Raw genomic sequence first — 18,463 nt, 5'->3', positions numbered from 1 at the left:
ATAGACCATTCCAGCTGAAACTATTGATTCCTTCTAGGTGTTGTTTTAGCTCTGCCTGGACTTCATAATACACAGGTAAAAACAAAGGATGAAGTATGCAGTTTCAGAAAAAGTGTCATAGCTCGCTGTCTGCCAGGAATGGAGAGACTGAGTAACTGAGCCTTGGTGGTCTCGTCACGGGACATTCTAAATTCTGAAAGTTTTGAAATGCAGCCCCCTTCCCCAGCCTGCCCACCCACAGTACCACCACAGTGATGTGGTTCTGTATACGTGAATGCTGCCTGTCATCCCGAGAGCCTGTCTGGGAGCTTCCTTCTGTCACCAGCTCACAAGTGGATCTCATGCATATTAGCTGAGGAGAAACCAGAGCATTAGTATTTCAGGCTCTGTTGTGTGCGGGGTTCCCTGCTTCAAGAGGCTTCAATTAGGGACTTGCAAGCTTGAACGCTTGGGAGCGTGCGTTTGAAAAGAGGCTGGCTTACCAGGGAGGTGTTTACATCACTGAACAGCCTGTCAATACAAGTGAAATATAAGCTTGGGTCATGCCTGTTACTCTGGGCCATTTCAGTGACATGCTTTTAAATACTTCTTGTTCTAGCTTTGATAAAAAGGGAGACATCCATTACCTGATCAAGTGGAAAGATTTGCCATATGACCAGTGTACCTGGGAGATCGATGATATAGACATTCCATACTATGAAAACCTGAAGCAGATATACTGGAATCACAGGTAAGAGTCAGAGATGCTGTGGAATTTGTAGCTGATCTGCAAAATGCAGCAAGCTTAAGAGCCATGTGGATCTGCAGCATCTGGCCTAGCTTCTCCAAAGTGAATGATAATTTTAGGTGTCTCACATTGTAGGCACAGAAATAAAATTGCCTGGAGAGGATCTGATTTTCAGTGCTTAGTACTTCTGGAAAATGGCTCTGTCACAGTATCCTGAAGTGGGTGCCCAAAATAAATTGGAGCTCCGTCTACCCACTGTGTATTATCTGGAAATCTAGGTTATCCGTCCCTATGTCAGTAATATCCATTCATTTGTATTAACAATAGCATCTGGTTGTCTTACTGCATTTACAAGAGGTCCCATTGTGCTGGGCTGTGTCTAGGTTTCAGGAAAAAACCTAGATGTATTTTCACATTGAGCTGAGGGGTAACCCTGTGTCAGTGTGATGCTGCCCAGCTACATGGTTAATGATCCCTAATGAGCCATGAGTTTCAGATGTACCTGGATCAGAAAAGCTTTGGTTGGGGCAGAACAAAAGGTGGTGTACTGGGCCTTCTCCCACAGTGCTTGGAGACCACAGAAAGACCTGTGTTTTGCCTGCTGCCAAGTTCTTACCAAGAACCTCTGCTTTAAAATGTTCTCTTCCAGGGAGCTGATGTTGGGGGACGAAACCCGACCTCCAAAGAAGCTAAACAAGAAAGGAAAAAAACTGAAAGATGAAAAACTGGAGAAACCACCAGAAACACCTATTGTTGATGTAAGTGAGAGGGTTGGGGAGGGGAAGGATGGAGGGGAGAGAGTCGCACTAGAATGGGAGGGTCCTGCATTATGTCTGAACTCCATAAAAATCTTGCTGCTTATGAGGCCAAGCAATTCTCCAGGCCAGTTCAGGCAGAGTGAGGTAAAGTCTAAGGTGGCAGCTCTTGGGGAGGGCACTCTTGGCTTGTGGATCATCTTCACTACCCATTTGTGGAGAGGGAAAGGGTTTCTCAGGCATGTTGAGGCAGGTGCAGATGTCCCCTTCCCACTTTGAGGGCTTCTTCATCGCCTTCAGCATGTACCAGAGGGACCAGGTCACAAGACCTCTTTGCCGATTGGCTGGGCTCCTCGAGGGCTCCTCAGACCATAAAGATGGCCTGAGCCCTTCAGTGACTGGTGTGGGAGCTCTCAGGAGAGTCATTTATCTGAGGGTTTCTTTGTGGGGAAAAAGCCAACTTTTCCCAGCCTGGGCATTGGTGGTGATTTCCCAGGCTTCCAAAGGCTGCATTGCCTGTGCTTAACAGGCCGTTCATGGCCTCTCCTTCGGTGTGGAGGAGCTGCAGGCCCCAGCCAGCTAAGCTGCGCCTCAGTCCATACAGCCATGCCCCGCCAGTTCTGCTGGACCCCACCATCCCTGCAGGCAGCACCTCCATGTTGGGGAGGCAAAAGCTGATTTTGGAACTTCCTGGGTGGTATTTGCTCCTTGTTTCGGGCCTCTCCATGGTAAAGCTGTGAAGAGGGACCCTGTGGGCAGTGGAGAAGAAGGATGCCAGTGAGTGGGCTGGCACTGAGTGCTGTGCATGGTGCATTTTTTTCCATAGCCCACAGTTAAATTTGACAAGCAACCCTGGTACATTGATGCAACTGGAGGTACCCTACATCCCTACCAGCTGGAAGGGCTGAACTGGCTGAGGTTCTCCTGGGCCCAGGGCACTGACACAATCCTTGCCGATGAGATGGGGCTGGGGAAGACCGTGCAGACCATTGTGTTCCTGTACTCCCTCTACAAGGAGGTGAGTATCCAATGCACCTGGAGGTAGCTTGGCACCCTGGGTGAGCTGGGAGTGCAGCCTGCTTATTGGGAACATATCTTCCTGACAGGGACACTCCAAAGGACCATACCTGGTCAGTGCTCCTCTCTCCACCATCATCAACTGGGAGAGAGAGTTTGAGATGTGGGCCCCTGACTTCTATGTTGTGACATACACGGGGGACAAGGAAAGCCGGGCGGTGATCCGGGAGAATGAGTTCTCCTTCGAGGACAATGCCATCCGGAGTGGGAAGAAGGTTTTCCGAATGAAGGTAAGTGCCCCACATCCAACTGGGAACAGGGCTGAGCTTGCTCCTGGCCAAGGAATTGGTGCAAAATGCTGTAGAAAAGGGATTGCTTGATCTATTTGATGGGGGAAAGAAATTCACCTGCCAACGTATGGGACAAGAAACCTCTCCAGGTGTTTGTCTGCCTCTGCAGGCCTGTCAAGTGCAAGCTAGAAAGCATCTTTACTCTTCCGTGTTCACCGGGGCTTCCATTCTCCCAGATTTCACTAGTGCCTACTACAAAGTCCCAACCACTGATCTTACTATTCCCACCCCCACCAATACCAGTGGGGGGATTTGCTGTCCTGAGAGATCTTTCTGAACTCTGATGTGAGCTGTGTTTTCCATGCAGGCCTGAAGCTCCTCCCTCATAAGATTTCCTTAGTTTAGTGCCCTCTGGAAGATAAACCCTTATAGTTTACTGTTCAGTACTGGCTGGGCTATGTAAGACTTGGAGATCAAAGAGCAGGACTCCAGTATGCAGAGGGAGAAGGAGATATTTTTGCAGCTGCTTAGGCTGGTTTAAATCCAGAACAACTCCTTCCTTGAGGCTAGCCGATCTACTCCAGATTTACAACAGTGGAAATGGGAGCAGAATTTGACCTGGAAGAAGGGAAGTGGGCACCTGAAAAATGCTGTTCTCCAGAGACGAGGTCTGACACTGTTTGTAAATGCAACTGGTTTATGGAGGGCTTTCTGATGGGCCCTTTTCTGTGGGGTTTATAGAGATCTCTAATTCATTTTAATGCTCAGATGGATATAGATTTTCTGCTGGCTTGATTCATTCCCAGGCACTGCGCGCTGGTATTTTGCAGTGTAGTGCAAACCGTTCTGCATCTTTCTTCCAGCACTGTGATGTGTGACATGAAGAAGCAGAGAAGGCTAGGGGTGCCTGGTCCTCACAGTCTCTTTAACCTCCTGGGCTCTCTCTCTCTCATCTAGAAAGAAGCCCAGATTAAATTCCATGTCCTGCTTACCTCCTATGAGCTGATCACGATTGATCAGGCTATCCTGGGGTCTATTGAGTGGGCCTGCTTGGTGGTGGATGAAGCACACAGACTGAAGAACAACCAGTCCAAAGTAGGTATTTTGTAGGTAGAATCCCAGGGGTGGGAGCTGTGGCAGTAGCACCATCAAATTCCTCCTCTGTTCTCCCACCTTCGTCCTGTCTGCAAATAAGAAGATGCTCCTGCCCTGCAACTTATCTTCCACACTTGCAAACGCCCCTGGGGGCCTGTACTTAGGCAATTTCATAGCCTCTTTTGGTACTGCAGTTCCTGCCTCTGGAATACAGCTGGGCACATGGGTTAGCAGTGTGCAGGACAGAAGGGCGAGCAGTTTGCTCCCCAGCAGTAGGGCTGGCTCTGTAGAGTGGACAGAAGCAAAGCTTGTTACAGTCAGCATGTGCGACTTGCGTGCTGGGGGCCAAGTCAGGGATTTCCTCAGGCACTGTTGCCTGGAGAGTCACTTTGACATTGCAGCCAGTGCTGCTTGGCTGTCAGCCCCTCCTGACTGGGTGTGCCTCCCTGGGTTCATGAACAGGGCACTGGACAGGATGTGAAAGTCACTGCAGGCCCTTCAGGGTGTTGGCTGGTCTAGAGGAACTTACTGTGCTGGTGTCCTGAGCTATGTCCTCTGACTGGGTTCCTTGTCCTAGTTCTTCAGAGTGCTGAATAGCTACAAGATCGACTACAAGCTACTGCTCACAGGCACACCACTCCAGAACAACTTAGAGGAGCTCTTCCACCTTCTCAACTTTCTTACCCCGGAGAGGTTCAAGTGAGTTGTTCCTGTTCCCTCCTTGGAAAGTCTGGCCCACCCAGGGTCATTTCCCTTTGGTCCATGCCAAACCTAACTAGCCAGCAGCCTGTCTGGGCACTCTGTTTGGCTCACAAGGATAGGCAGTGGCATCTCCCAGCATGACCAAAAACCCCACGTGTCAGTCAAGTGTAATGCCTGGACATTGTAGTGATGATTGCAGTAGAAAACATCGCAGGCACAGGTGGGCCCATCAAACAGGTGGATGATGAAGTACATGGTAAAGCTACAGCCCCAGCACTTTGTCCCCCCCTCCACTGGAGTTTTGGCACCTCAGTTAAGTTCTAATGGCTTATCAGGAGATGCCTACCCCGTTCTGTGCGGCCTTAACCATATTCCCCTGTTTTGTAGGAGAGTTCTGTGCTCATGGAAAGGCATGGGGGTACGATTCTCTTGGCCCACATGTCTGCCCCATGCCCTCCATCTCCTGCCTTGTGCCCCTCACACAAAGTGATTTTTTTGCAGCAACCTAGAGGGGTTCCTGGAGGAATTTGCTGACATCTCGAAGGAGGACCAGATCAAGAAGCTGCATGACCTCCTGGGTCCCCACATGCTCCGGAGACTGAAGGCAGATGTGTTCAAGAACATGCCTGCCAAGACTGAGCTGATTGTGAGGGTGGAGCTCAGCCAGATGCAAAAGTAAGGCGGTTGTCACTAGGGAGGGGGAGTCCCTGCAGAGCCTAAGAATGCAGGGCTGCTGGCTGCTTTCACACTGCTCATTTGTGCTGGGGGCAGTAAGATAGCAGCTGTATCTGATGATTTGGAAGCAAACAAATGGGGGATGTTTGTGTCTGTCCTGTTAGGGGAGACCCACACTGGAGCATCCAGCCCAACCTATGAGTGGTGGGTTCCTTACAGAGTTAGTGCTGCTCTAGGAACCTGCCAGAAGTTTTGGGCAGTGCCAGCCTGGCAGGGTGCCCTGGCACCTGGGCAGAGCAATGAGGCTGAGAAAGTTTCAGATTCTAGTGGCCCTGGGAGTCTTGACAGCTGTAGCTGCTGATACACAGAGGCCTCCAGCTCTGACCACATGTAGAGCACTTGCTGTGCTCCTGAGCAGGATGGATGCAGGTAAAAGGTGCTTGCTGACAAAACATGCTCACTGTCAATGGTTGGGTTCTCAGGGCTGAGGGATGGACTTGGCTTTCAGCTCAGCCAGAGTAGATCTAAGGTAGCTGCTCTGAGTCCCATGGAATTTCAGTGGATCAAGACAGACTCTTGCAGGGTGGAAATCTGACCCTGCATGCCAGGGCAGGGCACATCTCTGTTATGTGGGCTGCATTGTCCATATCCCAGCGGGCCTCTGAGACTCAAGAGAAGCAACAAGGGAAGCTAGCTTCATCCTCTAGGAGATGCTTGCTCTGGCGAAGAAACTCACTTTACAGAGCTCACAGCAACAGGACCCAGCCCCTCTCTGCTAGCGGAGTGACTATATTATCCAGCCACATAACTGACCCAGGTCTGCAAAGGCTTAATCCAAGAGGACTGTTGTGATTGTTGTTCATTTGTTTCTTGAAGTGCCTTGGCTAATGTCACCCATAGAATGAGTTCAGTGCCCTCACTCTTATGTCAGCCATGCGTCTGTCTGCCCATGTTCCTGATGGAATCTGTCCCATCGTTGTCAATTCAGGAAGTACTACAAATTCATATTGACGAGGAATTTTGAAGCCCTGAATTCCAAAGGTGGTGGGAACCAAGTGTCGCTGCTCAATATCATGATGGATCTGAAGAAATGCTGTAATCATCCATACCTCTTCCCTGTTGCTGCTGTGGTAGGTCACCTCTCTGTGAAAGCTTGTGGTGTGTTTGCTGTGCTGAGGGCCAGTGCTTCCTTTCTGTTCTTTAAATGCATGTAGTTGAGGCATCCCCTTGCACCCATCAGAAGGGAGGGTGATTTGTTTGGCCTGGCCTATTCAATGTGAGCACCTTCTTCCTGTAACCCATATGAATTCCTCCGTGAAGTGAAGCAACTTTTCCTGGATGTGCATTGTGGATGTCCATGATGGCAACTTTCTGAGGGTGGGCTGCCACTGGTGTAATCAGCCTGTGCACCAGTGTCAGAAAGGAGGGGACACATGATGTGCAGCCCTACACTGGTTTGACTTATGCAGCTGAGAGCAGCACCCCCATTGAATTTAGTGGCTGCAGAGTTTGCCTACAGCCACAGAACCCCTCCAATAATGGGGATCCTTTCATCTTTTTCTCAGGAAGCTCCAGTCTTGCCAAATGGGTCCTATGATGGCAATTCATTGGTTAAATCTTCTGGAAAGCTGATGTTGCTGCAGAAGATGTTGAAGAAGCTGCGAGATGGGGGGCACAGAGTCTTGATCTTCTCCCAGGTGGGTGAAGAGAGGTGGTAGTCTCTGGCCTTGAGGACTTGGAGTCCAGGGCATTGGGGGTGGCAGATGGAAAGAATTAACCTTTGATATATTGTTATGTTAAGCTTAAAGGTAAATTTTTATATGCACTGCCATGCTGTGTCATTTGGATGACTGATTCTGTTGCTCAGGGTAAAAGTAAAGAACCAGAATTTATTTTCTTTTAGAATCTTTTTCTCTTTTTTTCTTCAGAAGGGAATTTTATGTCTGGGATGGTACAGCACATAGAGTAGGGACACAGGAAAGGTATTCCCAGCTTTGCCACTGACTTGGTGTGTCACACTGGCAAGTCACTTATTATTCCTTACTCTCATTTTTCCAATATATAACATGAAAGGATAATGCTAACTCACCTTGCAAACAGTGTTCCACATATAAAAGGTGCCAGATAAGCATGGTGTATATCCTGATGGCTTGCTTCTGCTTACATTTAGTCATCTGGGGGCTACAGCCTGGTGTGTGGGGTGATGGAAAAGTTCCTAGCATTGAGGGCATGGGTGGAAGAAAGACCTCTGGGCAAGGCATGCAGCCCCTTTGCTGTCCATCTGTATGGCCCATAGCAGCAGGCAGAGAGCAGAGCCAAGACATATCAGAGCTCCTGTTTTGGCTCCTGATAGCAACAAAACTTCCCGGGCAGAAGTTTCTCCAGCCAGAGACACGTTCTGTTCCTGGGGAAATTCTTGCTCCCTCCCCATGGTCCTGTGCTGGTGCAAGCCTCCCCTTCACCGGGGAGAGCCTCACTGCTGGACTCTCTCTGCAGATGACAAAGATGCTGGATCTGCTGGAGGATTTCTTGGAGTATGAGGGCTACAAGTATGAGAGAATCGATGGAGGCATCACGGGGGGCCTGCGCCAGGAAGCTATTGACAGATTTAATGGTACTTATCTTTCTAATAAAGGGAAACATCCCTTGGAGGCTCCCTTTCTTTGTTGTGCATGAGGGCAGGCAGCACACAGCTGGGCACAATAGGCAACAGTTCAGCAGTTCCTGTGCCTATCACTCTGAGCCAGGCTTTCTGAACAGGATGCCATTGGCAAGGCAGCCAGAATGCCTTAGCATCCTCCGTTGGTTTTATACCAGGAGAATAATCCAACTCCTGTCCTTACTTAGCCCACAGGTACATGCAGGCACAGAAGGGCACACATGCCCTACAGAAGCAGGTTTTTTGCAGACACACCTGTCGCACAGCCCTTTGCAAATCTGTTGCTGTGCAGTGCAAGCTGGCAGTGTTGTCAGCATGGTAATTAAGAGGGTTTTTAATTATGTTGTGTGAGTGAATCCCAGGGCGCAAATGACAGGTGCTGGAAGTCTTATGCATTTCTTTTAAGTGGCTTGGTGAGATGCCAGGCTTCCTCAGGAGGTTGGGAGTGGAGTTCACCACCTCTGTGACAGTTTCCTCGTGCATGTGGCGCTCTTGCTCCTTCCCTCCCCTATCTCACGGCCATGTGCTGGGTATGTGTATGTTGGACACAACCTTTGTTCACTCCCCTCTACACAGGGTCACACATTTCCTACTGAACCAAGCTCCTTCCAGTCTCACCTTTTGCCCCCTTGTGGGTTTGTATTCCTCAGCTCCTGGTGCTCAGCAGTTCTGCTTTCTCCTCTCTACCCGAGCTGGTGGTTTGGGCATAAACCTTGCTACAGCCGACACAGTCATTATTTATGATTCTGATTGGAATCCCCACAATGACATCCAGGTTTATTGCTTTTTCCTTTTCCTTACACTATAGTAAGTATGTTCCAGTGGTGTCCTCTCTGCTCATGGTTCCTATATGCTTGCTGACACTGAATGCATCTCAAAATCATTTTTCCTCTAAAGACCCGCTGATGCTTCCCGGAAAACCTTGAAAAGCATGATCCTGTGTAGAAGCCCCTCTGCTTTCCATGTCCTCTGGCATTGCACTGGCCTCTTTCTGCTCTCTGAAGGACATTCAGCATGAGAAGAATGTCTTTGTTCTATGGGATTCTCGCTGCATCTGGCTGCTCTTTCTTCACCATGAGTTACCTCCTTTGGGACATGGTGGTTATTTCCCAACTGAAAATTCCAGCCACCAGTGGGCAAAAAGCAGCCAGAGTGGGAGTCTCTTAAGGAACAACTCAAATTGCCCCCTTAGGTACACAGCAATGTGAAGAGGAATATAGACAGTTGCTCCATTGCTCTTCCCCAGGGCCAGGGAAATGGTGCTAAGGAAGAGAGAAGGAAAAAGACCAAGGAGGGATTATTTGCTGGTGGTTACATGCAGGAGGTTAACTCCTCCTAGTGGCATTTCTTCTCACTTCTGTTTAGGCAGAGATATATGCTGGGGGAGGGGTGGAGGATGTGTGCCCATGAGTCTGCACCCAGAAGATCCTTGACTTGGACTTGCATGGCTTGTCCTCTGTCAGCCTGTCCTCATTCCACTTGCAAAGTCAGCAAAAAGAGAGGCCAGGCTTGCCAGGTTTCCATTGCCAGGATGGGAACTTGGTGAGGTGTTCCCAGGCTGGGTCTCCAAGTGCTGCAAGCTGGCGACATCTTTCATGGGGAGAGATGGGCTCCTGCAGCTGTTGAGATCAAGACCTGGTCAAAGTTGGTCACTGCGGTAAGCTGACCCTACCGGTTGCTCCAACAAGGGCTGTCCCTGCAGGCGTTCAGCCGAGCCCATCGTATCGGGCAGAATAAGAAGGTGATGATCTACCGCTTTGTGACAAGAGCCTCTGTGGAGGAGCGCATCACCCAGGTAGCCAAGAGAAAAATGATGCTCACCCACTTGGTGGTCCGTCCAGGCCTTGGCTCCAAGTCTGGCTCCATGACCAAGCAGGAGCTAGATGACATCCTGAAGTTTGGGACTGAAGAGCTCTTCAAAGATGATGTGGAAGGTGAGCATGGACAGGGATGTCTGGAGCGAGATGTCCAAGGCAGAGATGCAGTATAGTCCTACTGTACTATGCTGGGCTGTGTCATCACCTGCCCAGCCTCTGCCCATTCTGCTTTCAGGCGTGATGTCTCAGGGCCAGCGGATCACCATGCCAGATGCTATCTCTCCCTTCCCAGAAGCCCCGGCCTCTAAAGGGGGTGCTGTGGCTCAAAACATGAAAAAAAAACATGGCGGCACCCCACCAGGTGGGTAAGGCAGGAGAGTGTGGGCACCAGCTGCCCATTTGACTGCTTCCCAGTCAGGAGTCCCTTCTTTTGCTATGACCAGGCCAATGGTCCTGGTTCTGGAAGAGGGGACGCTGCGGGGAGCCTTCAGCTCCCTGCATCCCAGGCTTTTGTGGTGACCTCTCCTGTGCTTTGTCTTCAAGGGGACAACAAGGACGTGGAGGACAGCAGCGTGATCCACTACGACGATGCTGCCATCTCCAAGCTGCTGGACCGGAACCAGGATGCAACTGATGACACTGAGTTGCAGAACATGAACGAGTATCTCAGCTCCTTTAAAGTGGCCCAGTATGTTGTGAGAGAAGAGGACGGTGTGGTAATGTGACCAGTATCATGTCTTTTCTTTTAACCCCTCCTGTGCATTCCTCTGTTGGTGTTTCCTCCTCCTCCTTTGTTTCTTTTTCTTCTTGTTTTGCCACTATTTCTGGAAGTGGGAGGGCTCCCACCTACCCAGTGTGTGTGATGGTGTTTGTTCATGGAGGATGGTAGAGTGCAGCCAGCAGAGCTGTCTTGCAGACCTGCAGCCTACTGTCAGCTAGTTTGAGTTCCTTGGAAAGCTCTGGTCTGGCCTGGCTGCCTTGCGGTCATGCATTTGGCTATCAGAGGAAGAGGTACTGGCCTCTTACTTCCTTGCACTCAACCAGTTGAGACACCTCAGGATCTTGGTTGGGTCAGGTAAGGAGGGCTCCATTCAGATAGGTGCCTTGGAGTCGCATCTGCCTCTGCACCCTCGGCTCTGGAGTCCCAGATGGAAGAGGAAGGACAGTTCTGTCACTGAGGCACCAGGACCTCCAGGTTCCATCCTCTGTTGGGTCTTCAACTCCCTGTGTAGCCAAAGGCTAATCCCTGAATCCCGTGCAGTGGTGCTGCCCTGCTTCACAAGATAGCTTCGTGAAGGTCCGTGAGGCACTCATGCTTTGCAGGGGCTGGACTGCCTAGGCACCTGCATAGACAACAGGCCCAAGCATGGTGCTGGGAGCTCTGCACCTCTAGTATGGTGGTCTGTGTTCAGTCCTCTCTGTGAGAAGTAATTTTGGGGGTAGTGCTGGAGTGGCTGGTCAGGGCATATCTGGGATGGTGCTGAGGCTGGCTGGGCTGGTAACCTGCTGGCAACTCTGCTTTCAGGAGGAGGTTGAACGAGAGATCATCAAGCAGGAGGAGAATGTGGACCCTGATTACTGGGAGAAGCTGCTGCGGCACCACTATGAGCAGCAGCAGGAGGATCTGGCCAGGAACCTTGGGAAGGGGAAGCGGATCCGCAAGCAGGTCAACTACAATGACACCTCACAGGAGGACCAAGGTATGGCTCCTGCCTGGGGACTTCCCAAAAGCCAGGGTACCTGATGGGATTGGTGGGGGCTGCTCATTCCTACCTGAGCTGGGGTTCATTAGGAAGATGAGCGCTGCGTGCCTCAAGGCTATGTGTGGTTCTTGGGGTGAGAATGCTTTTTCCCTGGTGGGGGATGTCCTTCTTGTGACTTTCCTATTCCATCATTGCCAGGGAGCTGGGCAGATGGGGAGGCATAGACCGCAGGATTGGCGGGATGCTGGGCAGGACTCAGTTCCTGGATTTCCACATCCTCCAGGTGGCTCTGCCCTGTTCTGTGGGGTAGTCGCTGGCATGGAGTGCTCCCTTGACCATCTTCCTCCCCCCTTGCTGACAGAGTGGCAGGACGAGCTCTCTGATAACCAATCTGAGTACTCCATTGGCTCTGAGGATGAAGATGAAGACTTTGAGGAAAGACCTGAAGGTCAGAATGCATGATGGCAGGGCCTGCTTCCTCAGGACCCCCCTTATGACAGCCCCATAAGCAGTGGGGCCTTGCACTCACAGCCTCAGGCCCCATGGGCTGACTGACCCTCAGATATGCAAGAGCATGTTGATGGGAGGTGGTTGGGAGGCCAGGGTTTCCATCCTCATTCCTCAACTCCCTTTGGCCCTGGCCTGGGATGGCTGCAGGTGTACTCAGTGCAGAGGCATTTTGGCCACTGTGAAGCTCATTCAGGCTGTTTAGTAGAAAAGGGTCTGGATCATGGGGCTTCTGACACTGATTATTCTCCTAACTGCAGTCTTGGGGGAACAGGGTCCTTGGCACGCAGGGTAGATGAATCAGGTTTGGCTCCAAGAGCTTCCCTGGAAACAGCAGCCTAGCTAGATGGGGCAGGCTGCCAGGCACTCAGCCAAGGCCTCCTTTTCCTGCCCTTAGCATATGTAGTAGGAGGTGCAGACCCTGGGTTGGTCTCTGCTTGCCTGGTGCCACTCCAGGTGCCCTTGCTCCAGCTAGGATGCAGTTGGCATTCACACCCCTCATCTCTGCAGACGAGGAGCCTGAGGGGCTGTGGTAAGCCTCCCTCCAGAACCTGCCCCTGCCCCTGGTGGGGACATCAGGGATCTCAGTGGGGTCTTCTGTGTGCCAGGGGCAGAAAGTCATGTAACCCTGGCTATGTCCTGTGGTGGCTGCAAACTGGCCCTGGCTCTCTGGGTTTCTCTGTCAGCAAAGGTAGGCTATTCACGATACATTGCTTGCCTCTAGGTGGCAGACGACAGTCACGGAGACAGCTGAAGAGTGACCGAGACAAGCCTTTGCCACCTCTGCTGGCAAGAGTCGGAGGGAATATTGAGGTGAGCATTGGCTGGCATGACGGGGAGAGAGGGACAGGGAAGTGCTCAGTCAGAGTGTTGTCAGTGGGCTGCCTCAGGGCTGCGCTTAGCCCTAGTGTGGGACTGACCCTTGCTCTTTGTCAGCTGATTGCCCTTGAGCAGAGCACCTCTGGCTAATTGCAGCCATGCCATGGGGCCCAAAGGGGTCCATGCACTGTCGTGATAGCACTGTATGCTCTCCACAGGTCCTAGGCTTCAATGCCCGGCAGCGCAAGGCCTTCCTGAATGCCATAATGCGGTGGGGAATGCCACCTCAGGATGCCTTCAATTCGCACTGGCTGGTTCGGGACCTGCGTGGGAAAAGTGAGAAGGAGTTCAGGTACTGGGATCCATCACAGACAGGGCAGGGCTTGCCCTGGCCTGGGTGCTGGCTGCTGTTCCCATGTGACTGTGCAGGGAAGCAGTCAGGAGACTGCACTGAGACATATTGTGTGCAGGCACTTGCCTTGTCTGAAGCATGCATCAGGGTGGGTGCCCTCAGTGCTTTGCGCCTGTATCCCTGACAGGCTTGCCTGGAGCTGTAGTCTCCGCAGGCTGCACCTGCACTGAAAGAGGCAGAAGGTTTTGCGAGGGAGTTAGCTAAACTGCAGGCATAGGCTCTGTAGAAGTGAAGGACAGGACCTGTCCTTCATACACCTGCAAAGAGCTCCCTTACTGGTCCCCCTGGTTCTGCAGAAGTAGAAACCCCCTATCTTGATTAGTGTGTAATCCCATCCCCAGTGCTGCTGCTTTCATTCCCCTCAGAAGGACAAGAAAGCCCCAGGCTGGTCAATGTGAGGGTCTGGAGCTACAGGCCCTCTGCTGATGGGGGTCCCAATGCTAAGCCCCCCCCTCATTTCCCAGGGCATACGTTTCATTATTCATGAGGCACTTGTGTGAGCCAGGAGCAGATGGGGCTGAGACCTTTGCAGACGGTGTTCCCCGGGAGGGGCTGTCACGTCAACATGTGCTGACAAGGATTGGAGTGATGTCACTTGTGAGGAAGAAGGTGGGTAGTTCCTGTTCCTAGCATGGTGCTTTGGGTGGTGTGGCGTTCTGAAGATGTCACCAGCTCTGCTCAATGCCTCTGGCTTCTTAGGCTGAGAGAGGCTGGGGCTATTATGGATGGTGAGGCTATGAAGCGTGGGGGAGCCTCCCTTGTTGGCAGCTCTGTTCTCTTGGTGCATTCTGCAAGCAAGCTGTGTGTTTTGATGTCTGCCCCAGGTCCAGGAGTTTGAGCATGTGAATGGGAAATACAGCACTCCAGACTTGATCTTGGAGGGCCCAGAAATCAAAAAACCCACCGAGGTGGTTTCTTCTGATCCCAACACTCCTGTTCCTGCCAGTCCAGCACCACTGCAGATGGGGTCTGTGGCCCTGCCTGGTAAGTGTGATGTGGGCTGCCCAGGCTAGAGAAGAGTCCTGAGTCCAGAGCCAAGCTATGATGTGGGAAGCAGGCCAGCTGAATGTTCCACCCGTGTTTGGGGGGCTGCTGGGTGCCTCTAAAATCAAAGTGCTGGAAGGTATTTTTAAAACTGGGCAGCCAGAATCTTGAGTCAGTTCCCAGAACTGTGGCTGTGGCTCTGTGATAGCTCCCTCTGGCTTTTCTGACCACCTCCTAGCCCCCAGACTGGTTGGGTCTTTGCTGCAGAGCTGTTCTCATTCTCTGTGCCTAAGTCACTTTGTTGTATGTTAGCCCCACTCAAGTGATATCTGCCTCCTGGAAAATGATTCATGTTTCCCTTGGCTGCATGGCAGTCTCATGAGAGCCCCTGGTGACTTGTATTAGCCCAAGCCAGAGCCTGGACTCTCTGTGGGTGCAGACAACTGGAGGTAAAAGTGCCACAGCACACAAGATAAGCCTGATAAGGGCACTGGTGTGGGGCTGGCATCTAAGGATCAATGAGAGTCCAGGCCTTGTTGCATCTTTACAGATGTGCTGGGACACTGGGTGGAGTTCCAGCACTGTTCTTTGCTCTTCCCATTACCAGTTCTATAGCATCCATATCTTTCCTGAAGCCTGGGGAGGAACTATCTTTCACTAGTAAGGTTTAACTTAAAATCAAGTTTTCCTCTTCACCATTAGCACAAGAAAGCTTTCCAGTGAGACCCTGGCTCAGGAGCAGGAGGGTCGCTCGTCCCAGGTGAGCCGTGTGTAATGGCAGAGCTGAGCATGGTTCACACACTTTTCTTTTCCATGGTTGTTTCAGACAAGATAGAAATGCAGCTGGGGTTCCTGGAGGAGAAGGAGCAGGGGGAACAGAAGCCTGGGAAGCTGACTGAGAGCCAGGTAAGGGGGTTCCCATCAGCCTCCCCTTTTCAGAGTCCCACAGCTCTGTTAGGAGCACATGGCAGCACTCTCCAGGAACAGCACAGCTGGGACAGGAAGGGTTTATCAACTCTGCTGCCTTTCCAGCCCTGGCCCATGCCAGCTCAGGAGCATGCTGCTGGCTCAGAGGCCTAGGTACCCTGAAGGCATCTTCCACACTTGCACCAAGCCCATGCAGTGGCTGAAACTCCCTTGATTCCACAAGAGCTGATCTGCCATCGCCCTGAGTGCCCTGGAGAGCTGTCTGTTCTGCCCTGTCCCACTGAGGCCTTTCCACTGTAACTTCTATCCCTCACATCTGTGCCCAGACCCTTTTGTACCAGGCCTGGGTGCACTGCAATGTACGTCAGTCGAGCTGGCAGGGACTCCTGGTTTTCAGCTCTGGAACTTTGGCTGCACCTTTCACCGCACCGACTCTCCTGTCAGTGCCCAGCCCTATAACATATAGGCCACCCCATCCTGGTCCTGTGGAAGCATCATTGACAGGCTTCCGAAGTGTGCTGCCTTCAATTGCTGACTGTGAATAGTGTTTCCCTGCAATCCTGCAGCACCACTCAGCCATGAGGCTAGGAGTAGTGCTGTCTGGGGCTTGGGGACCTGTTTGACCTAGAGCAGCCACCCTGGCATGGCCATGTGACACACAGGTGCCAGCAGGGGCGGAGAATGTCGAGAGCGAGGAGACCCATGAGAGCACTGAGCACAAAGAGAAGACACGAGAAGAGAAAGCAGGAGAGAGTGAAAAGGCTGAGTCTTTGCCTGAGTTGCCCATGAAAGGTGAGACTGTTTGTGTTGCCAGAACAAGCACTGTGCACCTAGCGCACCTGCCTAGCATTGTCATGGTCTGGGCTCAGACACTGCAGCCACAAAGTCTGGCTCAGGACTCCTCTTCCTCATGTGTTCTGACTCCCCTCTGTGCACTGGTGTGGTTTGCAGCATTGCCCTTCCTTGCTTACATGGCATACTCCTCATTTGCACATGATAAAACTTGCCCAGCAGCAAGGCTGGAGAAAATCTGCTCTGTTTCCCAGAAGCTGCTGTCCAGGCCAGACCTTGGTCCTCTCTGCCTAGAAGTTGCCATGTCTTTTTCTTGCTTTTTGTTTTTAGTGTCTGAATGTATCCAGTTCCCCAGTACCTCCCTGCTTGGTACTGGCCTGGTTTTCAGTGACCTGGTATAGCTTCTCTGCAGTGAACACTGGGTTTTTAGACTGAATAGACACAGGTCTGATTCCAACCTGAAAGAGTTGGGGAACTTCAGAGCCAAACACCTGCTTTAGCCATTGCTCCTTTCCAGAGTGTCATTTGCAGGAGAGCTGGTTGCTAACTCTGCATTTAGGCTGCCCAATGCTTCCCTTCAGAAACCTGGTCTTTTCTTAAGTAACTCAGCTTTCTGCAGCTGGCCTATAAGATGTACCCTAGTGCCAGAAAGGGGCCTTGTCTCTTTCCCAGGCAGTTCAGTCAGGGCTGGTTGAGAGGTGTGTTCACATCCTATTAGAAGCTTAATTCTTGGGAGCAAACAGTGCTAGGGGGGCCCAAATGAAGCTGAGGGGAGCTGTTCCAGTGTGTGCCTAGGAGGCACAATAGACTTGGTAGAAAAAGAGATTTTTTTGCTCAAAATCAGCATGAAAAGCTGTAATTCCAAACTCTCCTGTGGGCCGAACATGCTGAAGAATTTTGATTCAGGGCTTGTGAATGGTTTCATTTTGATAATGTCAAAACATTATGATAAATGTGATATGAATAAGATATAACATTAGCACTGATACTTTGATGGGATATAGAAGTAAAAAATGAGATGAACTGAAGTGAGAAAGCTGAAGCGGTTCAGTAGAATTTTTTTCCTACTGAAATTAACATGTTTCAGTTTCAATGAAAATGCTTTTTCATTTGGAAAACTGCTTTGTTAGAATTTGTTTTAAGAAAGCACCAATTCACAGGCAAGCAAATCGTTTACACCTTAAAAGAGAGAAAGGCAAAGCAATCCAACAATGACTAATTGTCATTCCTGAGCAGCATCTGACCTGCCAGTCTTCTCATGAGCCTGTTCCATTCCTACAGACAAGACAATTCAAGAAAAAGAAAAGCCACTGGAGAAGTCTGAGTTAAATGCCAATCAAGGGAAAGGGGAGGAGACAGATTTCAAGTCAGGTAAGAAGCATTTAATGTCAGAGACAACTAAGAACTAGTGCTGCTGCTCAGTGTTTAATGGGTCAGCCCCTGTGTATCTGAACCAGATGGGGCAACTGACAACTGACGCTCAGGAAAAAGTCAACTTATTAGCGGGTACTTTGCGTCAGTCTTGCATCAGTCCCATGGGATGCCCATGCCCACTACAGGACAGGGAGGTCTGGGTGAGGGAGATCCCCTGCCCTTCCTTAATGCTGACCTCGTGAAGGAACACCTTGAGAAGCTGGATACCTTCAAGTCAGCCGGCCCTGACAGTCTGCACCCCAGGGTACTCAAGGAGCTGGCGAGCGTCATAGCCCAGCCCCTGGCACAGATCTTTGAGAACTCCTGGTGCTCTGGTGTAGTGCCCGAAGACTGGAAGAAGGCCAACGTGGTGCCTATCTTCAAGAAAGGAAGGAAAGTGGATCCGGCTAACTATAGGCCCGTCAGCCTGACTTCTATCCCGGGGAAGATCTTAGAAAAGTTTATTAAAGAGGCCATCCTTAATGGACTGGCCAATGCCAATATCCTGAGGGATAGCCAGCACGGGTTTGTTGTGGGTAGGTCTTGCTTGACCAATCTCATTTCCTTCTACGACCAGGTGACCTATCACCTGGACAAGGGAGAAGAGATTGATGTCATATATCTTGACTTCAAAAAAGCCTTCGATCTGGTATCATATCCACCTCTTGGCAAAACTGGCCAATTGTGGCTTTGGGTCCACCATGATCCACCGGCTGGGAAATTGGCTCTGTGGTCAGACCCAGAGGGTTGTAATTGATGAAAGTCACTCATCATGGTGTCCTGTGACCAGTGGGGTCCCCCAAGGCTCTGTCCTTGGACCCATATTGTTCAACATCTTCATTAATGATGTGGACATTGGAGTCAGGAGTGGACTGGCCAAGTTCGCCAATGACACCAAACTTTGGGGCAAAGCATCCACGCCAGAAGACAGGCGGGTGATCCAGGCTGACCTGGGCAGACTCAGCAAATGGGCGGATGAGAACCTGATGGTGTTTAACACCAAAAAATGCAAGGGTCTCCACCTTGGGAGGAAAAACCTGCAGCATCTTTATAGGCTCGGCAGTGCTGCGATGGCTAGCACTATGGAAGAAAGAGACTTGGGGGTCATCATTGACCACAAGATGAACAAGAGCCTGCAATGCGATGCTGCAGCTAGTAAAGTGACCAAA

At 51.0% G+C, this 18,463-nt stretch overlaps 1 protein-coding gene across 4 annotated transcripts in view; it reads left to right on the top strand.

The window, feature by feature from the left end:
• The window catches only part of CHD5 (chromodomain helicase DNA binding protein 5), a 62,606-nt gene that overhangs the window by 31,498 nt on the left and 12,645 nt on the right, over positions 1 to 18,463 (top strand). For all 4 annotated transcript variants that reach the window (XM_090024021.1, XM_090024019.1, XM_090024018.1 and 1 more), the window contains exons 12-34: positions 599 to 730; positions 1,377 to 1,485; positions 2,309 to 2,500; positions 2,589 to 2,789; positions 3,747 to 3,884; positions 4,462 to 4,583; positions 5,088 to 5,261; positions 6,250 to 6,391; positions 6,827 to 6,958; positions 7,758 to 7,875; positions 8,571 to 8,695; positions 9,623 to 9,854; positions 9,973 to 10,098; positions 10,281 to 10,453; positions 11,263 to 11,437; positions 11,802 to 11,888; positions 12,672 to 12,760; positions 12,985 to 13,118; positions 13,643 to 13,787; positions 14,003 to 14,162; positions 14,989 to 15,068; positions 15,752 to 15,881; positions 17,163 to 17,252. In XM_090024021.1, coding sequence (XP_089880147.1) covers positions 599 to 730; positions 1,377 to 1,485; positions 2,309 to 2,500; positions 2,589 to 2,789; positions 3,747 to 3,884; positions 4,462 to 4,583; positions 5,088 to 5,261; positions 6,250 to 6,391; positions 6,827 to 6,958; positions 7,758 to 7,875; positions 8,571 to 8,695; positions 9,623 to 9,854; positions 9,973 to 10,098; positions 10,281 to 10,453; positions 11,263 to 11,437; positions 11,802 to 11,888; positions 12,672 to 12,760; positions 12,985 to 13,118; positions 13,643 to 13,787; positions 14,003 to 14,162; positions 14,989 to 15,068; positions 15,752 to 15,881; positions 17,163 to 17,252 — 3,206 coding nt within the window. The remainder of the gene's footprint in view (positions 1 to 598; positions 731 to 1,376; positions 1,486 to 2,308; positions 2,501 to 2,588; positions 2,790 to 3,746; positions 3,885 to 4,461; positions 4,584 to 5,087; positions 5,262 to 6,249; positions 6,392 to 6,826; positions 6,959 to 7,757; positions 7,876 to 8,570; positions 8,696 to 9,622; positions 9,855 to 9,972; positions 10,099 to 10,280; positions 10,454 to 11,262; positions 11,438 to 11,801; positions 11,889 to 12,671; positions 12,761 to 12,984; positions 13,119 to 13,642; positions 13,788 to 14,002; positions 14,163 to 14,988; positions 15,069 to 15,751; positions 15,882 to 17,162; positions 17,253 to 18,463) is intronic.

This window comes from Crocodylus siamensis, chromosome 12, assembly GCF_052110815.1.
Source record: "Crocodylus siamensis isolate JL-2025a chromosome 12, ASM5211081v1, whole genome shotgun sequence".
NCBI classification, from domain to species: Eukaryota; Metazoa; Chordata; order Crocodylia; family Crocodylidae; genus Crocodylus; species Crocodylus siamensis.
This window is presented reverse-complemented; position numbering and strand designations above follow the sequence as displayed.